General features: G+C 38.0%; 2 protein-coding genes across 5 annotated transcripts in view; both read right to left on the bottom strand.

Annotated features, from left to right (window-relative positions):
• Window positions 1-1,390: 1,390 nt before the first annotated feature.
• On the bottom strand, window positions 1,391-6,879 carry ppifa (peptidylprolyl isomerase Fa). The gene is made up of 6 exons (XM_053621290.1): window positions 6,739-6,879; window positions 6,588-6,618; window positions 4,812-4,900; window positions 4,538-4,634; window positions 2,702-2,777; window positions 1,391-2,526 (listed from the first exon to the last, which is right to left on the bottom strand). The coding sequence occupies exons 1-6, from the start codon at window positions 6,877-6,879 to the stop codon at window positions 2,391-2,393; spliced, it is 570 nt and encodes a 189-aa protein (XP_053477265.1). The 3' UTR covers window positions 1,391-2,390.
• An 891-nt stretch (window positions 6,880-7,770) lies between these two features.
• zmiz1a (zinc finger, MIZ-type containing 1a) overlaps window positions 7,771-14,284 on the bottom strand; it is a 125,741-nt gene continuing 119,227 nt past the window's right edge. For all 4 annotated transcript variants that reach the window (XM_053621287.1, XM_053621288.1, XM_053621286.1 and 1 more), the window contains 3 exons: window positions 13,516-13,682; window positions 12,559-12,822; window positions 7,771-11,663 (listed from right to left, as the gene is read on the bottom strand). In XM_053621287.1, the coding sequence (XP_053477262.1) occupies window positions 11,556-11,663; window positions 12,559-12,822; window positions 13,516-13,682 (539 nt within the window). In that variant the 3' untranslated portion in view covers window positions 7,771-11,555. The remainder of the gene's footprint in view (window positions 11,664-12,558; window positions 12,823-13,515; window positions 13,683-14,284) is intronic.

The following is a 14,284-nucleotide window of genomic DNA, read 5'->3' on the forward strand; positions in this document are numbered from 1 at the left end:
TATGAAGGAAATATTGATGATGACATATTATTATTCATAATATAAGGTTGGTACATAATTATTATGCCCTTTCAAGCCATTTTATGTTTTGTTATTTTAGACATTCTCAGTATATATGGTAACTTTTCATACTACAAATATAAGTGCTTTAATACGACTATAAAGTCACCGTGTGTCTGCACAGATGTTTTGAATAACAGTTCTAGGAAAGCAATAACATTGTAATAACTAACACTTCATGTAAAAGACTGACTCACACCACTGTAAGTCAAACTGTATCAAACTGTGAGTGTTTTAATGTCACCAGTTAATGCCAAGTCAAAGAATGAATATGAATTTTCTTCATAGTTTTTGAAATCGAGATTTGCTTAATTGTGTGAGACAAAGAACTGTAGTTGAGTTTGCATGTGCATGTATTTTAACAGAGTTAATAAGTATACTTTTGTGCAATTTGTTATTTAATATTAGTTCATGTCATTTCTTGGAGACGTGCTTTCATAGAGTTCACCTCGCAAATAACTGATTGTTATAATTAAATGCCTTTATTCACGTGTAGAGTATATCGATTAATACATATTTACTGAATGTACTGATGAGTCTCTCATGTGATAAGTTAGAAACATATGTTTATGTTTATAATGTCTGTAACATTTTTGAAATCATATTGGATTGGACGGAGCAACAGCGTGATAAAGGAGGTTTTTAAAGAGAGAACAACTGTTGCTTAATGTCCATGAAATGGCATTCCGATATGTGCCTTATTTGTTAGTTAGGAAAATCAAATACTTTGTGCTTTTAGGGTTTGTCAAATTAAAACATTGAATCTAAATTCATTTTTGTTTCCCTCCTTTTTAAAAAAAAAAAAAAAAAACATACGGCAGGATTCATTTCTTGTTAGATCCAACTATATGTGTGTAAAGATTTCTGTATATGTTTTGGCTCTCAGTAAGAGTAGAGAAATCTCCATTCTTTCACTCGGGAGGCCGTATGCTCCTGATTAATGATTAAGAGTATGGTCCTGGGGAGTGAAGCTTGTGTAACAGAAATCCAGGTTTAATCCAGCCTTAGGAATAGTTGTCATTCTGACATCAGGTTCATATTATTGTTTGTTTTGTTTTTTTGTTTTTTTTAAAGCCTCAGGAAGAGAATTTCCGTCGGTTCATACTTTCAGTACACTTCACTAAAGCAAATTTATATTCTTTGCCACACAGCCCACAGTAAAAAAGACAGATGTCTCTTTTTTTACCGTTCACATAATGGCTTGTGATTGTAAACATGTGAGTGCTACATGAGAAAGTTGGAGCTTGGCAGTCGGACAGATGTTCTTCTCGAAGCCAAGTTTCTGTAATTGGACTACATATTCCAAATCACTAAAAACTTCACAAGAGGGTGGAGGTCCAAATTATATCAAGTTTGTTTTACAACAATGTAGACTTAAACAGAACGGGAATGTGAGCGTCTCCAAGGCAACTCTGTAATCTGAGAAGTCAAACAAACCTTGTGATCTCAGCATACATATGGTTTCATTTAAGAAAGTGGACTGTTTTTCCACGAAGATTCATAATTTACTTTCATAAGGCACTACTGTGATAAGCTACACCTCCACCTCAAACTCACAGAGCATAGTGCAAGGAAGGTATAGACTTTATTGCAAATACTGTAATAGAGATTTTGGCTTGCACGCCATACAAAAGAAGCCAATCTGACCTTAATGTGAAGTGTCAAGGACACAGATATGATGTCACATCCTGTTCTAGGGGACAGGAAGTTTTGGCTTCACATCATTATCAGGAAACTTTATTAAAAAAAAGTAAAAAAATTTTTAAAAAGTGGGGGCAACTAAATTAGCTGTTAAGAGAGTTCAAAATGCAATGGTGTGGAATTGTGGAAATTCACTTTATAACTAAATCCCACGGGTGTATATTCTGTAGGTCTGTGCTTAGAGATACAGGGGAAAAAAGTTGTAACCCTCATCTGGAAAGAGCATTTCAGACATTAAAAGATAAAACCAGAGGCACACAATAGGTTTCATATACAGTTTAGTTTATTCTGTGGAGTTATACAAACTTCATGTACTTTTCCACAAAAAAAAAAGAAAAGTATATACATAGCTTTTAGGTTTGATTTTAATTGTTAAGATTTGGCAGGCAGTGCAGAAGTGCTTACTTAGCAAGCATAAAGCACTGAATCTAATTTCCCCACACATAAAAGTGGGCCATATTTATTTAAATCAAAAAGATATAAAACATTACATCATTACTTTAATCATAAGGAATTATATCCAAATGCAGAAATGGCTATAAAAATCAAATCATTTACCTTTTGGCTGGAGACTAATCATTTACATGAGAACAGTCAGTTGTCAGCACTGTACAGTGTAAAGTCGTGTATTATTTAAGTTCCCCACAGTCTGTGATGACAATCTTCTTAAGTGTTCCTCCATCATGCAAACCATACGACTCCATTACCCTGACAGTCTCCATGCCCTCGTTCACTTGACCAAACACGACATGTTTGCCATCAAGCCTGAGAAAGAATGCGCGAGAGGGAGAGCATAAAGCAAACACTATGATGTGTTAGACATCATACTTAATAAAGCACCACAAAAAACAAAGCTTAAACAGAGCAATAATGTGTTTCATACACGACACTGTCAGTGAGAGAACTTGATCATGTGTGAATGCAGGCTGTGTCTGTGTACCATTCTGTTTTGGCAGTGCAGATGAAAAACTGAGATCCGTTGGTGTTCGGCCCAGAGTTCGCCATTGACAGCACACCTGTGAAGAGCAAGACGAGCAAACATTACACACTGCAGTGTCAATCCGTAATACACTCCTGACATCTATCATATTGTACAGTTTAGTAAATGCTTTACAACTGAAAATGATTTAGTGGCCACATCATAAAAAAAAAGTTCCAGAAGGATAAGAACATCAGAAAAAAGAGGGGGGGGGGGGGGGTGTTGGCAGAATATACATCTGGATTGGGTAAGTTATGCTTCACTACTATAATTACATCCAGGCAAGTATTGCACAAGCTGACAATATTTGGCCGTATCAATCTATCAGGAGGGTCTGTTGGTTTAGGAACCCCCTGGCACCGAAAATGCATTGTAAAACACTGATGTTGACTTTCTCTAAAAGTAGGTCATTCACCAGGGAATTACAAAATCTCTGCTCTTTACCACTGAGTCCTGTGCCACCATCTAGTGGAATGATCTAGAAGTGAAAAAGGTATCTACATCCCCTGGCAAAATGTATGGAATCACCACACTTAAAGGATGTTCATCTGGCTTTTTTTTTTTTTTTTTTTAACTTCATAGCAAATAAACAAATCACAGATATGACATGACACAAAACCATTTTTGTTTAATAGCTGAACATTCTGGCTTTGTGAGCCATACTTCAAACAAGTTAAATGAAATGATTTTAATTAAAGGCTTTTTTTTTTTTTTCCAGATCATGTAGCGTAAAAAAAAGGGACTCACTCAATGTTGTTTTGTGTCATATTTGTGATTTGTTTATTTGCTATGAAGTAAAAAAAAAAAAAAAAAAAAAACAACAACAGCTGGGGGATTCCATCATTTTTGCCAGGGCTTGTAGTATCACTTCAAAATCCCTGACTGCTCCAAACATTTGTACATAACTAACAATAGCCAAAAAGGTCATATTACTAAACTGGAAAGAGAGAACTAAAATATCCTGTATTATACGTCCAAATATAGTAATATCTCTACTGGCTTAATCTTTTCAAAAAACACACAACATACAAAGAAACTTACATTGCTGACATGTGTGGAAAATGATTCCTCGTAATAACAATAATCTAATAAATCATTTTATATGTTCCTATAAGCCTATATCCGTTGCCCTGCCTCAATGGCTCCTTACTTCACACTGTACTGTACTATAATGTTAATTACAGGCAGTGTAACCTGCCTTAACCCTCAACTGCTCAGTTGTATTAAAAAACAGACATAAATAGTCACTCTGAATAAGGGCATCTGTCAAATGCCTTGAAAGTAATTATTGTTGAGTACAGTTCTCTCCTTGTTCTGTGTTATACTGTATAACCGGCAGGGTTTTCCTTACCATAGAAAGGCTTAGGCATAGCACCTAAGTGTTATTGCAGAGCACCTTAAGCCGAATGAATGTAAAAAGGCATTTATTTTCATTAAATCTCAAACATGTTATTTGGTGAAATGATAAGACTTTTGACTATTAGTACAATAAGTGTTCCAGCTTTCTTTCACAACTATGTCAAGGATAAGGGTCAAAAACAACATGAAAAACAACATTACAATAACTTAAAATTTCTTGAGAATAATTTCAAACCCCTCCCCCGACCACCACCAACCCCCACCCCCCGGAACCCAGACAGCACCTAAGACCTCTGAAAACCTAGGAAGTGTTTATAAATAAAATAAATTAACTGAACCATGTTCATGTTCATTTCGTTATTATCCATGAGTGAGAACCAGTAGATAACGTCTGATGTCAATCAATACGCAAAAAAAGCGCACAACTTATTACATCACCTGATCCAGTGTGTTTCAACTTGAAATTCTCATCTTTGAAGTTCTTTCCATAAATTGATTTCCCACCAGTGCCATTGTGATTTGTGAAATCTCCACCCTGTAGAAATAAAAGTGATCAGGCTGTGGAACAGGGCCAAGCACACATACTGCATTCGCACAGTGCAGATGACTAACACTTGCTCTTTTACACTACTTTATCAAGGCAACATCTGCTATGCTGCCTGAAGTGTAAGTAGAGGAAACCTCAAGCTTATATAATCACAGGCTGTTTTACCTGACACATGAACTCAGGAATGATTCTATGGAAAATGGAGCCCTTATATCCAAACCCATGCTCTCCTGTACACAACGCTCTGAAGTTCTCTGAAAAATAAATAAATACAATTCCATCCCATACTCAATTATGATAATTATGCCTAACCTTTAAGTAAGGAGTAACAAAAAAAATGATGGGACATTTCCAAATAAGAGCATGTAAATGGTCTGCACTTATATACACTTTTATCCAAAGTGCTTTACACTGTGTCTCATTCACCCATTCACACACCAATGGTAGCAGAGCTGCCATGTAAGGCACTAACTTGCCATCAGGAGCAACTTGGGGTTCGGCGTCTTGCCCAAGGACACTTCGGCATGTGGAGTCACGTGGGAATCAAACCGCCAACCTTACGATTAGCAGACAACCCGCTCTACCATCTGTGCCACAGCTGCCTGTGCAGCAGTACACAGCATGTACTGAAGTGCTTTATTCCTCTTATACCACAGCAATTTGCCAACAATTACAATTTTGCACTTATAGTCAGCGACACATTGTGCTTTTCAACCGGTTATCGTTATATTTAATGTTGTGGAACGCCGCAAACAAGTTAGTACAGATGTTACTTTGTAGCAGCTATAAACATCATTCTCTTACGATTGCATACATTTGAAGTTAATAAGACAAACAAACAACCAAAACAATAAAACACAGCTTGTCACGTGACAAGAAACCAGAAAGTGGCAAGTCTTCCGTCCTGAAGTCTTTCTTTTAGAATTATACAACTTACTGAATGTTACAAAGAGCTGACACCTGAGACTCCTTAAATATATGTGAAATTCATTTCTCCTTATAGAAAGCGTCACCATAAAGGATTGTCTATGTTTTTCTTCGTGAAATAAAATCTGTTTATTTTGTAAGGGATAATGCAGGCTAGGTGTGCATCACACGATTTGAACGCACAACGTAGCGGCAAATAACCACCCAACACGAGACGCATTCAAATCATGTAACGCACACCTCGCCGTGGATTATCCCGCTTATACCGTGGTATACTTGACAACGATGACAAGTTAAAGCAGTCACCGATGTCTGCAGTGCAAAATATGACTGAACGAACATTTCATTTTCATTAGTTGTTTTATATACGGGTCGTTAGAGCTAGAATTCTGCCCGCTCTAAATCATACACAGAGATAAAGTAGTGCATTTATTAAGATTACTTTTATTTGAGTGAATTATAATAAATAGTTATGAACGAGAGAGAGAGATTGTGCGAGTCTTTACTAATAATGAAGCCGTGACTGTAACTGTATGTTACTATGGTTACGCAGCGCATTAATTTAGAACAGTTTTAACGCATACCTTCCAGCCAATCAGAATCGAGTATTCAGACAGACCATGGTAGAATAGGTTTATATTATGTGGCTTGTCCGTCAAACTATTATAGACTGCTATTATAGAAATGTGGTGGCTTGGCGGTTAAGGCTTCCGGTTACTGATCGGAAGGTTGGGGGTTCAAGCCCCAGCACTTGCAAGCTGCCACTGTTGGGCCCTTGAGCAAGGCCCTTAACCTTCTCTGCTCCAGGGGCGCTATATCATGGCTGATCCTGTGCTCTGACCCTAGCTTCCTGATAGGCTGGGGTATGTGAAGAAAACAATTTCACTGTGCTCTACTGTATATGTGACCAATAAAGACTCATTATCATTATTACCTTCTGACCAATCAGAATTGAGGATTCAACAGACCACTGTGGTATAGGTTAAAACAAATAAACAAAACACACGTTCTCACCTGCTGTTTTGGGAACCGCATCTGCATTAAGCTGGAAAAAAAACAAACAAAAAGATTAGGAAATTAGTGCAAAAACCTTTACAAAGCAGTCGAGCTTAAAATATGTGAGAATGATATCTAGCAGATGAATTTCTATTAGTCCTAGTCTTACTTCTATTATAATCCTGCCTATAAACTCCCCATCAGCCGCAATGTCCAGGAAGACCAGTGGATTCCTCATGGCTCCGGTCAGCAGTCGGCTGGCGGCGATGGCGAGTGAACAATATTTTAAGCGATTTTTCATTTGTAACATGGTGGCCGGTTAGAAATAAACCGTAAACGTTGAACTAGAGGGACAGTGTTAGAGGTGAAATTCTATCTGTTTACAGAACGTGGCTGTAACCGCCGAGTGAGAGCGTTTTAAAGTGGAGCTGAACTCACCGCGCCCTCGTGTGGCCATATACTGTATTACATCTCTGACTGCTGAGCCCGGCATGTAGACCCCAGTGTAATCAATATGCACTGTATATAAACAGCAAAAAAAAAAAATAAATAAATAAAAAAGGCCCTTTTTCAGGAGACTGTATTTTGTATTTTCATGATAATTTTGTAAAATCCAAATAAGCTTTACAGATATTTATCGGAAAGGGTTTAAACGATGTTCTTCTTGCTTGTTCAATGAACCATAAACAATTATTGCACATGCACCTGTGGAATCGTGCTTAAGACACTAACAGTTTACAGGCTGTAGGTAATTAAGGTCACAGTTACAATAACTTAGGACACTAAATAGACCTTTCTACTGACTCTGAAAAACACCAGAAGAAAGATGCCTAAGGTTCCTACTCACCTGCGTGATAGACCTGCTGCAGGGAGGCATGAGGACTGCAGATGTGGCCAGAGCAATAAACTGCAATGTCTGTAATGTTAGACACCTAAGACAGTGCTACAGGGAGACAGGAAGGACAGCTGATCGTCCTTGCGATGGAAAATTACATGTAACCATGTGTCCCCTCAGACGTGATGGAGAACTTGGAAATGCCTTGTTGGAAGAGTGGAGTAACAACTCACAGCAAGAACTGAAAAATCTGGTGCACACACCAGTATCTGGTGAACACACCAGATACTGACTGTTACTTTTGACTGTTACTTTTTTCTATAGATAGATAGATAGATAGATAGATGTAGTACTGTGCAAAAGTCTAATGTACATGCAAAGAAATGCTGTAGAGCAAAGATGCCTTGAAAATAATTAAATAAATTTTTCTACATTAAAAAAAAGAGCATTAAACAGTAGTAAATGAAACAAAGTCAATATTTGGGTGTGACAAAAAATTAAAAATAGTAGGCTCAGGTACAATTAGTGCAGTTGTATAAGGAAATGAGCTGTAAGTTTTATTGAGCATCTTGCAGAACCAGCCACGGTTCTTCCGGAAGCTTTGACTGTCACACTTGATTCTTATTTTTGCAGCAAAATCCAGCAGCCTTCATTGTGTTTGTTGTGTGAAAAGTGTCTCTTACATGATATACTGCTTTCTTTAATTACATACATTTTTCTGTAACATTTAATTTTGTGCTAAGAAAACTAATGCTTGGGAATCTAAAATGTTTTTGTACTGACTCGATAATGAAGAAGTCATAAAATAACAAAGTTTGTACAAAAAAAAATAAGGTGCCTAAAATTTTTGGACAGTACTGTAAATAGATATAGATATGGCTGAATCCCCCCAAAAACCTCCCCATTAGACATACAGTACAGTGCAATACATAGGATTTAACAACCATGCTGCTGTTAGACATGTAGAGAACTTACAAAGATACAAGAGCAATTAGCTCTAACCAGACAAACAGACCAAAAAACAGACTGACAACATAATGAGCATGTTTCATCTGAATACATATTTATTAGATAAATATTAGGATGTCACAGCATCTAACTACATACAGTTTTGCAAGACTAAAAATCACAATTAGTTTTTTTCTTCCGAACAGTTTAGAATATGAAATGATTGTACACAGAATGTACAAAACAAAAAAGACAACTGCCACTTTAGGCGCCAATCACCTCAGATTGTACCTTCCCGCCCCCCACCCCCCTCTGATCATGATATCAAAATTGTACAAACTATTAATTTGGTTACAATCTTTTGGAACTACTCCAGGCCCCATGCCCCATCCTCCAAATTATTCCCCAGGATTTTCTTCATCTTTTGTAGCACCTTATAGAGTACACAGGTAATGGAGCAATACACAGAAGCTAATTACACAAAGGTGAAACAAATGTGTCTCTTTGCCCCCATAATTCCCCTTTTCTAGGAGGCATTGGAAATATTTTACATAAGTGAAACGAAAGAACAAAACAAAACAAAACAAAAAATCGGAAAGAGGTTCCACAGACGCTAACAAACACAGATTCATTTTACCCAATTCGAGTCTGATAGGAGGTTGCAAGCTTTACAAATTCTAAATACACAATGCACATTCCCCTGGGGAAAATGAATACATTTCTGTTAACGTGTCTCTATTTGTCATTTACATATGTACATGCATCCCTTATGTCCCCGGCTAGGGCATTCTTTCAAACCGTTTCCCATTGAGACCTGTGGCTGAATCAGGGACAAACAGCGTCGAATTCATTTCACTGTAACTGTCTCGACATCAACTCGCGTTCTTCTCCAATAACTGTACAGCTACAGTAAGTGACAGGTCTAAAACAGGGACTCGTCTCAACAACCTGCAGTGTAAGCAATGTGCAAGTGGAGAGTTCAGTTCAGGTTCTAGGTGTCTACAAAGTAAGAACAAAAAATGTGGCAGTGCATCAGTTTAAAAAAAAAAGAAAGAAAGAAAGAAAAAAAGACACAAGTGAATTACAAACCTACTGGAGCTACGAGCTAAAGCACATTTGCCTGTTTAGGACTTAAAATGTGTCAGCAACGAACATAAGGTCTATACATAACTGAACACCAACAGTCTGTGATAGAAAATAATTTAAAATGGAAATGAACATTGAAAAATAAAACACATCGTGAAAGGTATTCAGCTGTACGCGTGTGTGAAGCTCAAACGAGTCAATGTATCGTTTGAGAAAAGAAAAACAAACAAAACAACTTAAAGCAAACATACAGTACATTTCGACGATTAACAGAATTTAAATAAGCAAGGAGTAACTCATATTTATTTGCAGTTCCTATTATGCTGAATTTATATTGTTTCATAATACAAAAACTGTTAAACAGTGATCTGATGTGTTGAGTGGTTTCCTTCTTGACTTGTCGAGTTGGGCCTAAAGCCAAAATGTACACACGTAGGAAAAATATCATTTCTTCGACTCTTTCAGGGGGTTATCGGGATAAAAATAAAACCGATTATGTAGAATTGTACATAGATATGTAACCTCTACAAAACCAAGACTATAAAAATTATTGTACCATACAATACTGTGTGATAATTATATTGTTGTGTGAATGCATCGGCGGAAAATAAGGTGTCACATGCTTAACCATCTCGAACGAAGATTATTAGCTTGGTACGACAGGATTGGGCCATCTCCTCCAATCACTATGCAAAACTTTGGTAATACATGGCCATTTTGTAATAAACGCACATACACTGTACATTTAGAGTTACAACAACAGGGTGAAAAACAGGAATTATATCATGAACAATATATTGTGCGTAACAAACGTAGTCCTTACATGATCATAGTTCGTGTCTGAAATGAATAAAAACAGGACAGAGGAACACGTCTGAACGCACTGGTTTAAAAAAAAAAAAAAGAAAAGAAAAAGAAGAAAATCAGTCTACACTTGGTTCAGTCACTAAAACAACGTGGGATTGGCACGAGTGCACAATGAACACACTGTATGCACACACGGAGTTCTTGTTATTCATGACATCACAGGCCTGGGAGGGACAAAGCTCATGCATTAAATGGGGAAAGACTCCCAGAAGAGACAGCTGACAGAGGACACGGATGTTGTAACACTCAAACTACTCTTTAAAAAGTGATTGCATTACTTCTTACGTTACAAAATGAATTGCGTTGCCCACCGACTTTTGATTCCACGGTACTCTGAGATGGAGAGATTTGTGAAGGAGGTACAGTGCTGGTTATTGATGCACGTTATCACACATACAGTATTGATATGTTGGCGTTCCTATTAAAAAACAGTGAAATGAATTGTCACAATGCCCTCAGGAACTTGTTTTGATTTGAATACAACACTCGCGAGTGAATATGATGGACAAAACGAGATATGCTATGCCGATCTGAATGGGATTCCCGCACATCACACGTTCGCACGTTCCACATGAGCTACATGAGGACTTCAGAGGCCTGGCATTAAGTCTGTGAGATGGGAGTACCACATTGCTATGATGCTAAACCTCTCAGTGACTGTGATGCAGCCTTTGGTTCCTGTGATGTTTTCCTTTTCAGTCTTCCTGTTGCAGTTCCGCTGAATGTCGTTGTGCTTTTTCCAAGGGACTTCTGACATACAGTGAGGACATCCAGTCAAAAACACTAGATGGGAGATTTGGGAAGCTGTGGACATAAAGCTTGGAAGAACAAACCTCAGAATGCTCATGGGAGGACACACACATAAGCCAGTACAGGAAGTATCTTTTTTTTTTCTATTCAGGTCTTGCTTTTCACAAAAGGAAAAAAATCTGAATTAAAAAATGCTACAACACTTTCCTAGTGAGCACACATACAGTTCTGTGTGACATATATTCTTATGATTATAGCTGCACAGTTTTTTGTTTTTTTTTTAATATTAGTATTGAAATATCACTTTAGTGCCAACCAACATGGCTGCCATACATGTGTGGAAAAAGGACGTCCGTAAAAGAGTGAGATATTTACACAAGTAGAGGCAGAAGGAGGACGAGTGTTTCGCGGTTGTAAAGTACTGAATTGGTGGTCAGGGTTCTGCTTGACTCCTGACAGCTGAACATGTCAGTGCCTCAGATAAAGGTGGGTTAGGGAAGTCAGTTGTTTTCAAAGAGGGAGAGCAGATCGTCGTTGCTGTTACTTGGGAGGTCCGGAGGGTCCAGATACGACAGTAACTCATCTGGGTTGGCCAGCTCGGGCAGCAGCTGCACACAAGACCAGAGAAATGATTTCAGATCATTAACAGTGCATATAAAGACTTTCCTTTATATTCATAATCAAGTATATTTGCTCCTTCAAACCAAACTGAAATAACCATGCCATAGTCAAATTCACTGAGATCACACTTTTCCCCATTCTGAAGTTGCAGTATCTGAAGCTCTTGGCCTGTACCTGCATTATTTTATGCACTGCACTCCTGCCACATGATTGGCTCATTGGATAATTGCATGAATAAGCAGGGGGAGAGATGTTCCTATTAAAGTGGCCGGTAAGTGTAACTTACTAATAAAAATAAAAATCAAATAAAAGACAGGACATACATAATAGGTTCGATAAATAATACCTATTCATGAAATAAATACAATAGTACTGAAGTCAATAACAAAATATATCGTTACGCACAGTTCATAGATTAAAGACTGAATGAGATATATAATGACATAATGACTATATTATTAATACATTTGATTATATAAAAATCTAATTGAGAATAAGCATCATGTTTACCTACTACATAATTCTTTTGTGTATATTTGCAATCATCTCAAACAAACCCAGTCAGCTCAATTAATTACGATTAGAGACATCTAGTATTATACAATAAGATTACTGATTTTATTAGGATTCATTTATTAAGATGCTTTGGTACCATTATTTTGTCTTTAACATCACCAGCTTACATACTTTGCCCTACTACTACTAAACCTTTAAAAGTGCTTGGATAACTGACAACTGACATATACTCCATTTCTATTAAAACTGAATACACTTTTGTTTCCTTTTCCCATTTAAGCCAGCCATGACTTTGCAAAACAGGTTCGCAGTGTGTGACCGCGCAAAGCGCAGGGAAATGACTAATGCGGTGCTGACGGTTCTCACCTCCAGAGAGGGCTCGGGCATGTCTGCTGCCCCCTGACCGCCCACCTGGCCCTCAGCACCAGGGTTAAAGGTCATGTCACCGTGCGTGTGGCTGTTGGGGCCAGGCTGTTGCTGCTGCAGGGGCGGGGCTTGCCGTGGGGGCGGGCCAGATGAAGGGCCGCTGTGATGTAATGGCTGTGCTGATTGGCTGTTGGGGTGGGGCGATACGTGCATGCCTGGTGGCATAGAAGCATGGGATTGCTCAGCACTCACAGGATGAGGCATCTACAGGGAGAGCAGAGAGAGGCAGTGAGGCATCATGGGTATTGGGGAGCATGAGCAGCCAGACACATACAGGTTAGAGCCATGCAGATGGACCTCGGAGGATAATACCAGGTTCATAATATGGCGGTTTAGTCAGCAATGGATGTCCCATTAACCCAGGGAATCACGATTTATTTAATAACAATACAATTATACATTTATCTTAAAATGACATATGATATGATATTCTTATGATACTCCTAATGCCGGGAGTGTGTAACCAAATAAGAGAGGGAGGTCATGTGACAGGACCTTTTTGTTTCATATTTACCAGTTTCTTTAAATCTTTATTTAATCTATTTACTTTTAGGTCAAGTAAACCTGAACAGAACCTCTGTAACAAACTGGAACTATTTTTTGAAAGAATTATTCCACCTTTCGTAAATATTCAAAAATGAGTCATTTTGACCTGAACATAAGGGTTAAAGACAACTTCGTCCAATTTCCTCTCCTCTCCAAACAAGTGCCAATGAGAGTATGTTGTAAAAAGATATATCAAACAGGTTCTGTCAACAAATGAATAAAAAACAAGACTCTGGAGTGTTTAATATAAACAACACTTGAACGAGAGCAGCAAGGTTCTGGACGAGAGGCCGACCCGAAGAGAGGAGCTGATGTCAGAAATCTGGATGGGTTTCTATGCAAGTGTCTTACCGAGTCGGCCATGCCGTGGCTCAGAGGTTTGTCTGGGCCCATGAGGTTGTTGGGTACATCCGGAGGGTGTGAAAGCTGAGGGCCGTGCATGAAGTCATTTATTGGAGCTCCTCCGCCAGAATTACTGTGTGGAAAATCAAAGTTTCCATGGCCCTGGTAACTGTTGCCTGACAAACAAAAGCAGAGAAGAGTAATGAGATGCTGTAACCTCAGGCACGATTAGCCAGAGGCAGAGAGAGAGAGAGAGAGAGAGAGAGAGAGAGAGAGAGAGAGAGAGGGGAATACTCACTTTACTGAGCTGTTTAAAAACCTGCAGGTGTATACATGACTCTTAATATAGTGAACAAATGAGTCAAACCAAAAGAAAAACCAAATCATGCAAAAGACTTGGAAAAAACTAGGTTTTGTTCAATAGTTACAAATGGCCATGCCATTTCTTTGGTTTTCAAACAATGAAACTGTAAAATTTATTGACATGTACCCAATCTTATTTACAGCTAAAAGATGAGCAGGATAAAACTATATTGATAGAAATATAGACACATAAAAACCCCTATATATGCTTGGCAGGTCAATGAGCAATACAGACACGAAGGTCACATGACATGCAATAAAATTGTTTGTTTTTTTGTTCCATATTTACAGGCCAGTCAAATTGTAATACTTTTATGTCACCAAGCTGAAATCATGCAAAAGTGATCATAATGTCTGTGATATAAATATGGCATTTTAAAAAAAGAATGTTCATGTGTACCTGAGAAATTGAGTC

This window comes from Ictalurus furcatus, chromosome 3 (genome assembly GCF_023375685.1).
Source record: "Ictalurus furcatus strain D&B chromosome 3, Billie_1.0, whole genome shotgun sequence".
Lineage (NCBI taxonomy): Eukaryota > Metazoa > Chordata > Actinopteri > Siluriformes > Ictaluridae > Ictalurus > Ictalurus furcatus.

What these genes read in the sequence shown, in the direction of transcription:
- ppifa (XM_053621290.1), bottom strand. Translation starts at nt 6,879, where the DNA reads ATGTTACAAATGAAAAATCGCTTAAAATATTGTTCACTCGCCATCGCC. An exon ending in TGCGGTTCCCAAAACAGCAG is followed by an intron (nt 4,901 to 6,587) that starts GTGAGAACGTGT and finishes TTTATTTTTCAG; the next exon opens with AGAACTTCAGAGCGTTGTGT. An exon ending in GTTGAAACACACTGGATCAG is followed by an intron (nt 2,778 to 4,537) that starts GTGATGTAATAA and finishes TGCTCTTCACAG; the next exon opens with GTGTGCTGTCAATGGCGAAC.